Genomic DNA, 16182 nt, shown 5'->3' on the forward strand with positions numbered 1-16182 from the left:
AGCCACCCTCAAAACAGAGGTCGGACCCGGAGCTCCACAGGCACGTTTATTTAAACGACACAGTCGCGCTCGGGCGAGGTCTGGCCCGGCCACCCTCCTCCCGGGCTCTGCTGACCCCTGGTGGTCGGCCCGGCCCAAGCCGGGGTGGGGGGAACCCTGCCCAAGGGGGGACACAGCACCACGACAGGAGGCGGGGCGGTAGGGCTGTGCACGGCAATAGGGAGCGGGAGGCCGGGCTGAGGGGGGCCTCTAGGGTCAGGTGGCTGGGGAGGTGCTGAGGAGCGCAGGGGCGTCTTCGGGGAGAGACCGGGACTTGTGCTTGCAAGTGATGAGGTGGGTGGGTAGCGCCTGGGTGTCGTGGAAGATGACGAAGATGCTGGGCCGGTGGAGGCAGTCCACCGCGCTGTCATAACGCAGGAGCGCGTGCCCGGCGGGCCGCGGAGGGGGTGCCCGCAGCCCGCGCTGGCCCTGCCCGTAGTCACCGGTCAGCACCCGCGCCACGAACACTGCCTTGTGGCCCTCGGCATCGGGGGGCGAGTAGCGGTCCAGCACCGACAGGGAGGCGCGCTTGGCGAAGTACACGCCCTGTCCGTAGAGCGCACCTGCGGGGGGCAATGCACGGGGTCCGGGAGGCGGGGCGGTAAGGGAGCTTCTAAGGGAGCAGAGCCCACGCCCCCGCAGGGACCCAGGTCTCACCATTGCGGCCGCAGAAGCTGCGGTTGAAGCCGTGCGCGCAGATGTCGGGGACGGTGGGCATCGCTGTGCCGTGGTACAGGACCTGCTCGGCCGGCCGCTCACAGCACTGCTCCAGGCGCTCCCGGTGCAGCTCGTACTGCTGCTGCAGCAGCGGGTGTAGCACGCGCTCCACCTGAGGCAGGGGGTCGGGGTGGGGATGGGGGTGGGATCAGAGCCAGGCTACTTGTGCCTCTGGGCCACCCAGCAGGGCTGAGCTCCAAGGAGCCCTCTTGGAGGAGTTCAGAGACTGGGGAGACTTCACAGCTCCTGCCATGCTCTACTCAGTAGCCCACATGAGGTTGACCTTCGCCTCCTCCACAGGGCCCCAAGTGGCACTGCAGGGCTTCCGGGGGGCCTGCAGGTGGACAACCCATCCACTAACCAAAACCCAGCACCCACAGCCACACCTCTACAGAGAGAAGCTGAGCCCGGTGCCTGCACTGCGGGCAGAACTTCACCCCCAACGCCAGGAGATACCCCGGACTTCCCAGTGATGGGAGACCTGGTGACCAACCTGGTAGTCAACCAGGAGGAACCAACTCAGGGACCCAAAAAGTGTCTTAAGAAATTCTAGTCACTTCAGACGGATGCAAAAGAATATTGTATCCATGAAACAAGACTACCTACTGTGAAAAAGAAACAGGCTGAAAATTAGAGTGTTCTTACATTAAGGATGGAATTGCTGAACTGCATCCAGTGGGTAGGCTAAATAATAAGATGAAGATAGAGATGAGGAAGTGACTCAGAGTGCAGAGCTGAAGAAAGAGTTGGGAACTGTGGGAGGACTGATGTGGGAGAGGGGCCGGGAGGTCTAAGATCTCAGTAGGAGGACTTCCACGAGAATACGCCAGATGCGACGGGAGCAAAGAAGGGCTTGATGGAAGACAGTTTCTCTGAGCTGAAGGCGGCATCTTCAGATGGAAAGAAATGCCAAGGATGATGGGAAAGGCACACCCATGGCCCCTACCTGCTGGGAAAATATCAGCCTTCAAAGTGAAAGGAAACTCTACAAGAGTACACACACACACACACACACACACACCAAAGTTGATATACAAAAGTGGAAAAAATCTCACATTCTCATACTGGGCTTCTCACCACTAATACTGGATGCTAAGAGGCCACAGAAGGGTTTTGTTGTTTTTTTTTTCCTTACCTTTCCAAGAACAAAAAAATTTTGAGAAGGAAAGAAAAAGAGTTAAGTCTTCCAAAGATCTGAAGGAAAACATATTTTCATCCTGATCGCTATACCCAGCCACACTATTTATGGTGCAAACAAAATAAGGACAGATCAAGGCACAGAAGAATCAGCTGTGCCTAAGTCCATAGAAATGTTTTAATAAATACACAGCATGCTTTGTTTGAAAAAATATCAAGTTGTAGTTGCAAAAGGCAAAATAAATTTAAAAGTCCAAGATGTTTACTACTCACTCAAGGAGATACTTCTACTAAACAGAAAAGGAATCTATGCAAGAGGGCGACGGAGTCAACAGGAGAAACTCAGTAGCCAAGCACCACAAAGAAAAACGAAGAGAGTAAATGAAATTAATGGCCATTTGCCCTTGACTCCTAGAATATTCTCTTTCAGGCAACATGGTTTTAACAACTAGGTTTTTCCTTCCCCTTTGCCCTCTCTGGTCCAGTGGTAAATATTTTTTCATTATCATAATATATTGATCAACCTAAGGCCCAAACATGAGTTTAAGCAAGCTCCGGGAGTTGGTGATGGACTGGGAAGCCTGGCGTGCTGCAGTCCATGGGGTCACAGAGTTGGACACGACTGAGCAACTGAACTGAACTCATGGCCCAGGCATGCAGCTTCATGACAGTCCGTCAATGATGTTGGTTTGTCAACCTTGCCAACATAAAAATAATGTCACTGACCAAATGTGAGATGGCAGAGGGAAGAAATGACAGGGGAAGGGAAGCTCATTCTCCACATCTCTGGAAGGAGGCAAGAGATAGTCTCTAAAATTAAGTGGAGAAAAGACTCAAGTGGACGTCAGTCATAGAGGTCCTGCTGGAAGAAGTTGCACAGGCAACTAGCCGAACCTCAGGAGGAGCCTGGGGCCCGAGTGCAGGAGGTCTGTCCTCTGCAAAGAGCAGGAGTGATGGCTGCTAAGTCCAGAAATGGAAGCAGAGTCCTACTCGTGGAGTTACAGCAGTAGAACCAGGAGAGCGGTGGTGCTGCTGCTGGCTGACTGGGCCAGGGCTGGGGAAGGCCTGGGGTTCTGCATTTCTGACCAGATCCAGGCTGCTGATGCTGCTACCCCACCCCAGGCCCACCCACCCACAGCTCAGTGCCTCAAGAGTCAAGGGGCTGCCTGGCTTCCCAGCTCTTGTCTGGCCCCAGATTCCTGCCCCTCGGCCGTGAGTGTGCAGCCCAGCTCGTGCTCAGTTATCCTGTCTCTGGGCACTGCTTTCACACTCGCGTGCCAGCCAACTAGCCTGGCTCAGCCTCCTCCTCAGCCCTTTCTTCTGGCCCCACCGGCCCTTGGGACGCCACTGCCTCCATCGTCCACCCCATTGCCTTGCGAGCCTCTCCTTCTCAACCTCCTTTTCCTTCCTTCTGGCTCCCCCACCAGTAGTTCCCAGCCTTTTCTGCAACGAGACCATGCTCAGAGCTGCCACTTTTTACAAGTGAATGCAGGAGGCGGCTCCAACCAGCCCTCTTCTTGCTGGAGCCACCCCCATGGCTGGCAGGGGAGCCCCCAGAAGTGCAGTCTGCAGAAGGAGCAATCCTCAGAGAAGCCACCAGATGGCGCCAGCACCCCACGCTCTACTCAAGGAGGCGGCAGCAGGCACCTGTCACTGGCAGAATGGGGCCCCGGGCTGGGACCCCCAACCTCCACAGCTTTCTGTCTCCCTGGCCATGGGCTCTGCAAAGCAAAATGTGCCAGGAGCCCAGAGGCCAGAGGCGGCAAGACAAAGTGGCCTCACCCGCACTACGTGGATCCTGCCGTGGGCCGTGTCCAGCGTGTCACAGAAGGCCTGCACCACCGCCTGGAACTCACTGCTGCTCTCAGCGAGACGCTCCAGCCTGCCCAGGGGCTCCTTCAGCCTCTGCTGTGGCACTGAGGCAGGAAGGAGAAAGGCTGTAGGCCATGCTCAGGGCGCTGGTCGCCCTCCCCACCCACTCCCAGGCTGCGGACTCACGTGTGGAGCAGGAAGCCGCCAAGGGAAAGGCCGAGCTCTGATCCCGGGGGCCAGCCAGCAGCGCTGCCAGGTGACGGGCCGCGTGGGTAGGCTGGACCCCAAAGCCGCGGAGGACGATGTGGCCACCGTGCAGGGCAACACTCACACCATGGCACCGCTCTAGGCGGGCGCACAGCTCCGCGGGCAGCACACAGCCCGGGGCCCCCACCAGCTCCTCCCTGAGGTGCACCTCCAAGGCGGCCTCCAAGGCCCGGTCCAGCTCGTCCATATCCCGCTCGAAGGAGGCGTGCACCTCCAGCTGGGCCCGGCCACCCGGGCCCTGGCCCCAGAGGAGCTCCTGCTCCCCACTCAGGGGGGGCGGCTCCAGCAGGGAGAGGGCCAGGGCCTGCTGCAGCGCGGCCTCCTCCTGCTCGGCTGCCTGGCCCCGCGGCTGCAGGGACCGGTAGAGCGCCAGCTGTAGCTCAGCTTCCTCCTGCAGCCACTCAGGCTCTCTCGTGCTGGGGGCCAAGGGCCCCTCCCCAGACCTGAGGGTTGTCACCTCCTCCTCTGGCTGCCCCTCAGGCTCCTCCTCCCCTAGCTCCAGTGGCAGCCAGTCTTCCCCATCCAGGCCCTCCAGAGTGGCCAGCAGCTCTCGGACCTCCTCTGGGGGGCAGGGAGAGGCACCCGGTCAAAGGTCAAGCCCAGCTAGGACGGGGCAGTCAGGGGCCGGGAGGAAGATGGAGACAGGGGTTGGAGGGTATCCGCTCAGCCGATGGGCGCAGTGCAGAGCAGCACAGAGCCTGAAGTCAAGAAACGGCTGCGGGATGTCCTGGGGCCCCAGGGATACCTACCCAGGCCTGAGTTCTCCTGGTCACCGTCCGGATCGTCTGGAGGCCACGGGGTGGAGGAGAGGCCAGGGAGGGCCTGCAGGGCCTCAGTGGGGCCCACCTGTTGGGAGAGAGTGTCAGGGCTCCCAGGACACCTGCCCCCCAAGGCGTCTGAGCAAGGGTGGAGGCAGCGCCGGGCAGGGGTAACAAGGGGAGGGCGGGGCAGGTTCCGTGTCCACCTCTTCCAGGTCCATGTCCAGGACGGCCCCAGCCAGATGCTCTGTCCTGAAGACGCACTGGAACTGTGCCTCCAGCTCCCGGAGAAGGTGCTGCCCCTCTGGGCTCAGCAGGAACCTGGCACTGCCTGGGTGCTTCAGGCTCAGCATGTGACAGCTAACGCTGCCCAGCAGACTTTGCAGAAACTCCTTCGCTGCCCGGCATGGGGCCAGGGCTCCGCAGAGCTGCAGGACCATGGGGTGGGGGTGGGGGGCAGTTGGCAAGTTTAGGGCACAGGAAAGGCACCCGGAGCCCCCAGTAGCAGAGGAGGATCAAAGGTGAGGACTCCTCAGGGGCTGCTCACCCGGAATCCAGTCGTATCTGAGCCCTCGAGTGGGAAGAGGGCCACATCTTCCAGGCCGGTGAGAAGATCCTCATGATAGAGCTGAATGAAGCGCATTGCTCCCGGCTCCATTGCCAGCACCATCTCCACCAGGCCCTGCTGCCCCGGTGACCCCGCGGGCCCCTGGCTCACTGACGCCACCTGCTCTGAAGAGCGCACGGCGATCTCCACTGGGTCCGGAGACCCCACAGTCCTCGGGCTCCCCAGTCCCTCCTCTTCTGAAGACCCCCAGGGCCCTGAGCTGACTGGCCCAGCCGGTGCCAGCGACGAGCTGTCCCATTGAGGGCCTGTGCTCAGAGAGGCTCCTGACTGCCCTGGCGCCTCCTCAGAGCCCAGTGTGACATCCCCAGCATAATGCTGTTCCCTTGCTGGTCCTCCTGCCTCCTGGAGAATGTGCCTGGGGGCCCCAGGCCCCCGGTCGCCCGGGCAGCTTCCTCCACCTGTGTCCTCAGTGAGCTTCTCAGGCTCCAGGACATCGTAGTGAGGGACAAGTTTCAGCTCTGAGCCCTGCAGCCGGTGGTCCCGCTGCAGCACCCGCTCGGCCACTTGGAAGAAGGGAAAGAACAGGTCATCAGGGCTCCAAGCCATGGTGGGGAACCGCCCTGTCCTGCCCCACTCACCCCGCCAGTGCTGGAAGGAGACGACGGTGCCCAGGTGCCCTGGAAGGCTGCGCATGCCCTCCAGGGGCCCCCCGCCACTGCGGCGCTCATTCTCCAGGTACAGCTCCAGCAGCAGCAGGTCTGCAGGGGGGTCGCCTCCTACCACACGCACTGCCCAGGCCTGGGGCACCCAAGCCAGGGAGACCTCAGCCCCCTCCAGGCCCAGGGCCCGGGAGTGCTCCTCCAGGACACCAGCCTCTGTGGGGAGGATCCAAGTCAGCACAGGGCGCCTCCCCTAACATGCAGGCCGCCCCAGTCCCGCCTCTTACCTGCCTCAGAAAGGGGCTTGGGCAGTTGCACCAGGGCGCGATCTGGTCGGGGACTGGCCAGGGCGTGGCAAGGCTGCTCCGGGTGCCCGGCGGCACAAAGCAGAGCTTGGACATACTGCTCCAGGAGCTGGGGTGTGGTGCCAGGAGGCAATCCTTGGAGCAGCAGGCGCGCAGAGGCGCGTGGTGGGGCTGGCCGCAGGCTCAGCCGGGCCCCCTGCAGAGTGTGCTCCGGCCAGGCCAGGACCCTCGCGGCATCTGCGGGCGAGGGGAGTGTGTGGTCAGGGCCGGCGGCCAGCGGAGCCCAGGCTGCCCCTTTCCGTTGGTCCCTTACCTGCAGGCTCCTCAAAGGTGAGGATGCCCCCGTGGCCGAGTCTCTGCCAACTCGCCACAGGCCCACCCCCGGAGCTTCGGCGGTTCTCGAAGTAGAGCGTGAGCAGTTCGTCTGGGATGCTGGAGGGCAGACCACTGAGCTCCACTGCAGCTCCCACCTCCGCCTCAGCCTCCCCCATCGCCACCCTGGGGCCAGAAGAGGGGGTAGGCAGCAGCCCCACTAGTCCGCCTCACGCAGTCCGGGTCCCTTGGTAGCGTTCCCTGACGCCCCCTTCACTATGCAGGCGACCTACATCCCCCCACTTACACTTCCTGACCCCAGCCTGAGCCGCCCCAGCCCGGGCCTTCAGCCAGGACTCCCTCCCCACACCCTGAAACAGGAAAACAAAAGTGAAACTGTTGCAGGAAGGGAGGAGCGCCCAGTGCTGGGCCTTTCAGGTGCTTCCCTCCTCAGGCTCCTCCTGCAGGATGTTCCAGCCCCGCCCCCGCCCCGCCCACCAGGCCCTCCGCCCACCGGTCCCGTCTGTTCTCTGTCCCACCCCAGACCAGTGGCTGTAGGATGGGGGGAGTGGCCCCTGGAGGTCCTCCACTCCCACTGGCCCTTCCCTGTGAACCTCAAGACGGCCAATCACCCTCCCTGGTAAATCCGCCGGGGTTCTTGAGTCATTGCCCCCAACTCAAAGACCTCAAGCCTCTGTGTTCCCTGCCCCCACTGCAGAGACTTTGGGTCTGGCTGAGGCTGGCTTTTAACTCTCCCCAGCAACCTTGGCGCCTGCACCTGCACTCACCCTTCAACAACTCAAAGGTGGCCGGCCTCCCACCTGGCGAGGGCAAGCAGTTCAGCTCCTGACCCTGGAGGGGTATGTCCCCATCACTGCTGGCCCATGGCACTGCCACGCCTCTTGCCCAGCTGCACCTTTAGAACCCACACTCCCTCTTGCCATCCAGTCGCCCCTTCCCTGGTGCCCGTACTCATTGGCTTCCAGCCTCTGGAAGAGTTGTGCCCACGGTGCTCTCCACCCCCACCTCCCACTTAGCCCTCAGCCACAAAAACTTCCTTCAACCTCTGCTACTTCTGCAAGGTATTGAGGGCCTGTCCAGCCTGTACCCTGAGCTGCCCCCACCCTGGTCCGAGCCTCTCTCATCTCTCGTCTAGATCACGTCTCTGACTTCTGAACTGATCTCTCTCTGCCACTCCTGTCCTATCGCACCATCCATCCACAACAGAGGGCAGGGTGCGCGTTATAAGTCGCACCAACATGAGATTGGACCATGGTGAAGCCAAAGTCCTTTGGAAGACCTGCCAGCCTGGACTGACCGGGCCCCAGTCCCTGCTGGCTGAATGCCCTTGTATCCCCCATGCTCCGTCATCCAGTGCAGCAGACCCTCCCTCCCTGACGCCTTTGTACTGCCCCTTCCCTCTTCTAGACCAGCCTTTCCCATAGAGCCGCCTGGCCATCCCTCCCCACAAATCACCTTACTAGGTTCTTGGTGGCAGGTTTAACTTGAACTTAAAAGTCTTCAAGAACCCTCCTAAAGCCCTGACCTCAACTTCACATTTGTCATTTTTAGGTTTTTTTCTTTAAAAAAGGGCCCTCAAATTGTATTAGCTTCTAGTTGTACAAAACCTGAAGTCACCTCTGCCTGCTCTATGCTTTGTCTTCTCATGGAACTCATTGTCCACAAAGGTCCATCTAGTCAAGGCTATGGTTTTTCCAGTAGTCATATATGGATGTGAGAGTTGGACTATAAAGAAAGCTGAGCACAGAATAATTGATGCTTTTGAACTGTGGTGTTGGAGAAGACTCTTGAGAGTCCCTTGGTCTGCAAGGAGATCCAACCAGTCCATCCTAAAGCAGATCAGTCCTGGGTGTTCATTGGAAGGACTGATGTTGAAGCTGAAACTCCAATACTTTGGCCACCTGATGCAAAGAGCTGACTCATTTGAAAAGACCCTGATGCTGGGTAAGATTGAGGGCAGGAGGAGAAGGGGACGACAGAGGATGAGATGGTTGGATGGCATCGCCGACTCAATGGACATGAGTTTGGGTAAACTCTGGGAGTTGGTGATGGACAGGGAGGCCTGGCGTGCTGCGGTTCATGGGGTTGCAAAGAGTCAGTCACGACTGAGTGACTGAACTGGACTGGAACTCATTGCCTTCTAACACAATGTATAATTTACTTATTATACCTATCCCTATTGTGGAGGATCTACCCCAGGCAGCAGTGTGCCGGAACAACTCACATCATGACGACAACATTGTTCAATTTGGGGGAATCTTTGTGAGTCAGTTTGTAAGCTGGTGGTCAGTCAAAATAAGCCACGATGGGGTATTTATGCCAAGGACATGTGCAAAGGCACAGATCAGGGCTTCCCCACGTTGGGGTTAGTTTTTCAACACGGAACCAACACACCCCCTGCACAGGACAGAGCCTTTCCCAACCACTGCCAGGCCTGGGAGAGGCCACCATCCAGGAGTCCAGAAAGTACAGTAGGACTCCTAGGCCCCAGGGGCAGAGGCACTCCTGCAGGGACTCCAGGAGACAGCGCCCCAGGGGATGTTCCTGACTGGGGCAGGCAGCGCTTCTTCTCAAGACCACTGAAGCCCAGGGAAGTTAAATTGACCTCCAGTCCTGGGGCATCTCTAAGCCTCAGTCCCTCAGCAGAGAAACAGGGCTAAGAACGCCACCCTTACTGTTTGTGAGTTTGTGAAGTGAGCATAAATGGGCCAGTAGGGACCTAGACTAGCTTATTGGAGAGGACTGAGCAATTATACAATCAGGTCTCTTGATCTGGGATAGACTTGGATGAAATGGAGAGTGGGGTTTCAAGGTCAAGGAGGGACGGAGAGTGCTAGTCAAGACTCAGCAAATCTCAAATTTAGGAATAAATTTCTCGATTCTCTGACCCAAATTGGAGAGGCCAGGTATCAGCCTCCAGGCCTACAGCTCTCAGAGCCCAAGCCCAACTCTCGGTGGATGGAGCGCGAGACAGACGCCAGCAAGGCGGCGGAATGGGGCAGGATCCTTTCCGGAGAGGCGCCGCCCTCCCGCAGAGACCCGTCCACGGCCCCGCCCCGCCCCCGGGCCCGCCCCGCCCTCGGCCCCGCCCTCGGCCCCGCCCTCGGCCCCGCCCTCGGCCCCGCCCTCGGCCCCGCCCTCGGCCCCGCCCTCGGCCCCGCCCCAGGCCCCGCCCCGTCACACGGCCTCGCTGCGTCTCCTGAGCCGCAGGCGCAGGCCCAGCAGATCCGAGAGCGTAGCGGGTGAGGTTGCGGGTGCGAGGGCGGACGAAGCGGTGGCCGACCCAGCGGCCGCAGAGCGGACAGTGGGCGCAACTTCCTGAGGCGCCCCGCGACTGGTGAGTCCCCGGCCCTAGCACAGCCGCGTGTCTACCGGTTCAGCCGGCCGGCCGCTGCCACCCCCGCGGGAGCCCTGCGCAGCCGAAAGGCGTCGCGGTGGGTCAATCTGCCGGTCCGGCCGCCGCGTGGCCCGCAGGGGCCGGGGAGGGGGGTGCGGCGGTGGCGGCGGCGGCGGGGGCGGGGAGCCGGAGAACCCCGCGCGGGCAGGCGGGCGGGGGCGGCGCGCTGCGGCGACAGTAGGACCGCCGCTCGAGCGCCCCCCAAACGGGCCAGAGGGCCCACCCCGCCCTCGGTGCGGGGTCCCTGGCCGCCGCCGCCGCCGCCCGCCTCGCCCCCACGTCCGCTTTGTTCCCCTGCGCGCCCTCTGGTCTCTTCCATCCCCCACACACCCCCGCAACCCGCTGTTCTTGGCGTACCCCGCCGGCAGGCAGCCCGGCAGCCGATTCAGGCCTGCTGCCCCTACCCGGGAACGAGGGACGGTCGGGCCCTGCTCTGGGAGAGGGGCTCAGGGCTCTGGTTGGTCACAGATGGCGTGCGGATTTCCTGGGATAGAAATAGCCGCCTGCCCTGGCCCCTCAAAGCTGCTTAAGGGGCGGGATGTGAAGGGGAGGGTCCGGGCACACCCCCACACTTCCCAGACCGCGCCCCCGGCCGACACCCAGGATGAGCTCTGACCCGGAGACGCCAGCAGCCGTGACAGGGCCCATCGAGGTGCTTGAGAAACCGCGGAACTCCCAGAATCCCGAGACTGACAAAGTCACCCCCTTGTCCCTCCCCTCCCTTCTGAGGTCGGCCTGTGGCGGCCCCTACTGAAGCCGCCAGCGCAGCCACCCGGCCCCCACCCGCCTCTCCTGGCCCCCAGCTTGGGACTCCCCGCTGCCCTGGGGCAGAGGTCATAATCCCCCTCCTTCCATCCTGGTTCCCGGCAGCAGGTGGGGTGCCTGGCTGGCTTCTGTCACGGCAGGCTAACTGTTCTCTCTCTGTCCTCTAGGGGGAGACCACAGAAGCTGAGGCCATGTCCCATGAAAAGAGTTTCTTGGTGTCTGGGGACAGCTATCCTCCCCCCAACCCTGGATATCCGGGAGGGCCCCAGCCCTCCATGGCACCCTACCCAGGGGCCACTTACCCACAGGCCCCGTTCCAGCCATCCCCCTATGGCCAGCCAGGGTATCCCCAGGGCCCCAGCCCCTACCCCCAAGGTGGTTACCCGCAGGGCCCCTACCCCCCTGGGGGCTACCCCCAGGGCCCCTACCCCCCAGGGGGATACCCTCAGGGGCCATATCCGCAGAGCCCCTTTCCCCCCAACCCCTACGGACAGCCACAGGCCTTCCCAGCACAGGACCCTGGCTGTGAGTATCGGGGCAGGGCAGGGCGAGGGCAGGGGCTCCCACATGAGTGAGGGGCGCTGACTGCCCGTCCTGCTCCTCAGCACCTCATCATGGGAACTATCACGAGGAGGGGCCCCCATCCTACTATGACAACCAGGACTTCCCTGCCACCAACTGGGACGACAAGAGCATCCGCCAGGCCTTCATCCGCAAGGTAGGCCTCGGGGGCTGGGGGTGTGGGCAGCTGTGCTGGCGGGGCTCTGAGCCACCTCCCTCCCCAGGTGTTCCTGGTGCTGACCCTGCAGCTGTCCGTGACCCTGTCCACCGTGGCTGTGTTCACATTCGTCGGGGAGGTGAAGGGCTTTGTCCGGGAGAACGTCTGGACCTACTACGTCTCCTATGCCATCTTCTTCGTCTCCCTCATTGTCCTCAGCTGCTGTGGTGACTTCAGGCGGAAGCACCCCTGGAACCTTGTTGCGCTGGTAACTCCCAGGGCCCTCCCTCAGCACCCCATGTCTCAGGCTTTGGAGCAACAGAGGGGGTGGGGCGGGGTGGGAGGGGCCACGGCTCTGGGTGCTGACACGCCATCTCCCCACAGTCGATCCTGACTGTCAGCTTGTCCTACATGGTGGGCATGATCGCCAGCTTCTACAACACCGAGGCGGTCATCATGGCCGTAGGCATCACCACGACCGTCTGCTTCACAGTGGTCATCTTCTCCATGCAGGTGAGGGGCCCCCCGGGGCAGGGCTGCCGACCCCCGGGGCCCAGAGGCGCCCTGGGGCGGCAGCCGCCAGTGCCCCCTGCGCGCATCTGTGCCCGCAGACCCGCTACGACTTCACGTCCTGCGTGGGCGTGCTCCTGGTGAGCGTGGTGGTGCTCATCCTGTTTGCCATCCTCTGCATCTTCATCCGGAGCCGTGTCCTGGAGATCGTGTACGCCTCACTGGGTGCTCTGCTGTTCACCTGCGTGAGTGACGGGGCCATGGCCCAGGCGTGGGGCTAGGCGGGGTGCTGGGCGGGGGGCTTGTCCCTCGACACCGCCACTCTGTCACCCCCAGTTCCTGGCAGTGGACACTCAGCTGCTGCTGGGGAACAAGCAGCTGTCCCTGAGCCCAGAGGAGTATGTGTTTGCTGCGCTGAACCTCTACACCGACATCATCAACATCTTCCTGTACATTCTCACCATCATTGGCCGCGCCAAGGAGTAGCCTGAGCCCGCTCATGTGGGGCCCCGCAGGTGGCATGCCCAGCCTGGTCCCTGCCCTGGTGTGGCAGCTCCTCTCAGCTCCCCTCTCTCGTTCCCGTGCGCTGCCTGGGACAGGGAGCCCCCCGACCCTCCCGTGTGTACACCGCAGACACTTCTGTCCTGGACCCGCCGCGGCCAGCATGGCCCCTTCCCGCCGTCCCACCCCGCCACAGGGCAGCGGGGCCGGGTTTCCATGCCCCCTCCCGCCCACCCAGTGTTGCATGAGCCCTGTCTGCCAGCCCACTCCAGGGCCTGGGGACAACACCAGGCCTCAGGGGCGAGCGATGGAGCCACGAGGTGAGGGTGCACGTCTCCCCTCCTGTCCCTGCTCCCTGGCTCGGCGTACAGCCTCCCCCACCCCGCCACTGGAGTGCTGCCCTCTGGGGGACCTGCGGGGTGAGGGTCTCGTCCCTGCGCTGAGCCCTTGAGGGCAGAGAGGAGGGAACAGTCCAGGTCAGGAGGGTGCCTTCCTCTCATTCTGCTGTCTGTAAAATACCAATAAATGGGACCCTCTGCGCTCTGTGTTCCCTTCCTCACTCTCATCACTGCCACTTCCTCCCCGAGGCAGGGAGGGGTCTGGGCGTCAGCAGAGTGAGGCAGTGAGCAGGACCTGGACAGGCAGGAGCCGGACAGGCATTGCTGGCCGGGCATAGCTCTGGCGGAGGGTGAGGGCAGCAGCTTCTCCATACCTCCACCTCCTCGCAGCCTTCCGAGCTACGTCCTGAGCGCTGTGCCAGGAGGCCTGGCTGATGGACTGGACCCGGGGCTCCCAGATCACATGCTGTCTGCCACCCATGCCTGGGACCTGCCTGGCGTGACGGAGGGTCCTGTGAGACCTCACCATCCCCCGCCCCAGGCCTGAGGGGCAGTGGCACGGGTCACTGACCCCCCCCAGCAGGACTGTCCTGCTCCTCTGGCTCTGACAGGCCCCCAGGAACCCATCAGCGAGCACCTGACAGGTGGCACTGCACGCCCCTCCCCAGATACCTGCAGACCAGGGCCCCCAGGGCGAAGCGGAATGGAGACCCTGAGGCCCCCTGGCCTGCCTCTGGTGCCTTCCAGCAGTCTCTCCAGACCCCGCCCCTCTGTGGCCTCAGCCCCAGCTGGTCCTGCGTAGCCTCCTGTGGCTCTCTCTGTCCCCGCTCCAGAGCCTACCCCTGCCGCTCCGGCTCTGACTTGTGCACCCGCCGTCAGCCAGGTTCCCTTATCCCCGCCCTCCTCACAGAGGGGTCCTTCCGCAGCCCTGAACCCTCCTGAGCCCCCAGCCCAGTGGACACTCACAACCCGCCTTCGCTCATGGGACCTGCTGTCCACTTGGCTTGAGACCCCTCCCCCAGGGCTTCCCCAGCTCCTACCCGCCACCCCATTAACCTGGTCCATTAACCGGTGCCAGTACCCCAGCATCTCTGAAGGGACGCCCGCTCTAAGCCAGCACCCCCACGCCCACAGGCACCTCATCATGGCCTATGCCGCCCCTGCCGCTCCCACGTGAGCCCTGTCAGCGTCCAATGGCCCCCCCAGGCCAGAGACGTGTGTCCCCTCCGCCCTTGTCCATCCTGCCCCACCCACTCCCCGCCCGGGCCCCCTCACCGAGGCCTCCTGTGCTCGGCTGACAGCTCACCCCCACCAGGCCTCTGCCTGCCGCCAGGTGTGCTTCCGACACACATGCCACACCACGTGCCTGATGGCAGCTGGCGGCACGAAGCCCACGTTCCCTGAAGGCTGCTCGAGCTGGCCTTCTGCTGTCCCCATGCCCCTTGACCCGACATGGATCTTGCTCGGCCTGAGCCACAGGCAGGCCCTACTTCCCTGGGCGGGCTGCACACTGCCTTCCCAGAGTCTAGCTCACCCTGCACAGCGGTTTTGCTCCACTGCTACCCTCAGACACTCGGCTTTGTTCACGTGCGTGCGGGGCAGGTGTCGCCGCTCCCCTCCCCTACCTCTCCTGGAGCAGGTGCGGCTCCTCATCCAGGATTCCCTGCCTGCGGGAGCCAAGCGTACAGACACCTGCTCTGGGGAGCGTTCCTGGCCTTCAAACCCCAGCAGAGACAGGAGGGGCAGCTAAGGAATGAATCCCAAGCCAAGTGTGCAGGGCCAGTGTCTGCTCAGGGAATGCAAGGACAAAACCTTGGCTAGACCAATCCTTGGCGGAGGCTCCCGGGGACCATCAGGGGCCAGAGCTGTGGGCTGGGCCAAGGTCTGGAAGCTGGGCCGCTGTGGGAGGGGAGGTCAGGGGTGCACATGGATGAGGCCTTGAGCTTGCCCTGCCAGGGAAAGGGACTGGCAGGAGTCACTGCTGAGCGTGGACTCAGGAAGATGAGTCCAGGGAGAGAGTGTCCAGAAGAGGGGCTGGGTTCCAATAGGCACAGGGAGGAAGCAGACAAGATGGCAGAAGGGAGCAGGGCTCAAGGCGGCTGGCAATGGCACAAAGGGGTCACAGGGGCCCAGTCAAGGTGGGCAGGGCATTTCTGCCAATGGAGTGTGGCCTGCTGTCTGCTGTGTCTGCTGCCACGGGGAAGGAGATAGGGGGCAGCTTGTGTCTAACCGGGTGGGTGGGTGTGAAGAAGCCACAGGAGGGGTGAGGTCAGCCAGGGAGACTGTTCAGGTGATATGAGGCAGCCCCCAGCTCCCGGAGCTGGCCTGGCGCACTCAGATACAGCCGTGGTGGTCTCCAGTGTAGAACATGCAGCTTCACATGAGACCAGGTCAGACCAGGCCCCTCTGCCGGATCGGGTCAAGACAGAAGACTTCTCTGTCGTCACATCCGAACATAGGCCAGATGCGGGCATCGTCCATGCCATAAAGAAGACCTACTGTGTGCATCCTGTCCTGCCTCATCTGAGCAGCTGCTGGCTCTTCAAAGTGGGCAGCTTTAGCTGGCCCCTGGTCTGTCCTCCTTCCAAAAACTTGCTGTTGAGATACACAGTCTCAGGACAACTGCCCCACCCCGTTCACCCAAACAAGTCCTTCCTGGGCCCCCTCCTGGGCCCCCCTCCTGGGCCCCCCAACAAATACACAGTAAGCTTGTCTTCTGTGTAAGACACCCAGGGACAGGGTGTCAGTGGGCTTCCTCTGGAGCCTTGAGGAGGACTACTTTATTCTTCAATCAAAATGTTTATTTACATGACTGATCAGTAAGTCCATTCGTGCTTTCAGATTAAATGACGCATGGGACTTCCCTGGTGCTCCAGAGGTGAAGACTCCATGCTCCCAGTGCTGGTGGTTCCATCGGCAGTCAGGGAACTGGATCCCACATCCAGCAACTAAGGGTTCCCACACCGCAACCAAAGGTCCCTGCGCCACAGCTAAGACCCGGCACAGCCAAATCAATCTGTATTTTTTAAAGAAGATTATAGGACACAGAGTCTCAGCATCATCACTGCACCTGCTTTCGAAAAGCACCATGTGGGCAGCACAGGACCCCACACGCTCAGCAGCCTGCAGGCGCCCTGTGCCGCCTGCCCTGCTAACCAGTGCTGCCCTCAGCCTCTGGAGCTGGAGGAGCCTTCAGGACAGGCACGCGACCTGCGCATCCTGGCACTCAGGCCAGCGTCTAGTCCAGAGTGGGTGTGCCATCGGCGTAGACCGTGGAAGGAGTGGGGAACTCTATGTGGCATGAGCTGCCCATGCACCAACTGCCCCAGGACCGGGCAGGAGGGCTGCAGACTCTGGA

The 16182-nt window shown here is 62.0% G+C and overlaps 2 protein-coding genes across 5 annotated transcripts in view; one reads left to right on the forward strand and one right to left on the reverse strand.

The window, feature by feature from the left end:
- Window positions 1-33: 33 nt before the first annotated feature.
- The window catches only part of PARP10 (poly(ADP-ribose) polymerase family member 10), a 35384-nt gene continuing 19235 nt past the window's right edge, over window positions 34-16182 (reverse strand). Inside the window, exons 1-10 of one of the 4 annotated variants that reach the window (XM_006054353.3) lie at window positions 6576-6971; window positions 6245-6499; window positions 5937-6173; window positions 5278-5861; window positions 4937-5158; window positions 4722-4818; window positions 3892-4533; window positions 3676-3809; window positions 697-868; window positions 34-602 (exon numbers count right to left, since the gene is read on the reverse strand). In XM_006054353.3, coding sequence (XP_006054415.1) covers window positions 256-602; window positions 697-868; window positions 3676-3809; window positions 3892-4533; window positions 4722-4818; window positions 4937-5158; window positions 5278-5861; window positions 5937-6173; window positions 6245-6499; window positions 6576-6753 — 2868 coding nt within the window. In that variant the 5' untranslated portion in view covers window positions 6754-6971 and the 3' untranslated portion in view covers window positions 34-255. Of the gene's footprint in view, window positions 603-696; window positions 869-3675; window positions 3810-3891; window positions 4534-4721; window positions 4819-4936; window positions 5159-5277; window positions 6174-6244; window positions 6500-6575; window positions 6972-16182 lie in introns of those variants that run through there. The other 3 variants (XM_025265604.2, XM_006054352.3, XM_025265603.2) reach the window with 3 other exon arrangements.
- Window positions 9771-13025, forward strand: GRINA (glutamate ionotropic receptor NMDA type subunit associated protein 1). Its single transcript, XM_044928440.1, has 7 exons — window positions 9771-9932; window positions 10925-11282; window positions 11363-11475; window positions 11543-11743; window positions 11860-11988; window positions 12087-12230; window positions 12322-13025. The coding sequence occupies exons 2-7, from the start codon at window positions 10949-10951 to the stop codon at window positions 12469-12471; spliced, it is 1071 nt and encodes a 356-aa protein (XP_044784375.1). The 5' UTR covers window positions 9771-9932; window positions 10925-10948; the 3' UTR covers window positions 12472-13025.

Source organism: Bubalus bubalis, chromosome 15 (genome assembly GCF_019923935.1).
Source record: "Bubalus bubalis isolate 160015118507 breed Murrah chromosome 15, NDDB_SH_1, whole genome shotgun sequence".
Taxonomy (NCBI): Eukaryota; Metazoa; Chordata; class Mammalia; order Artiodactyla; family Bovidae; genus Bubalus; species Bubalus bubalis.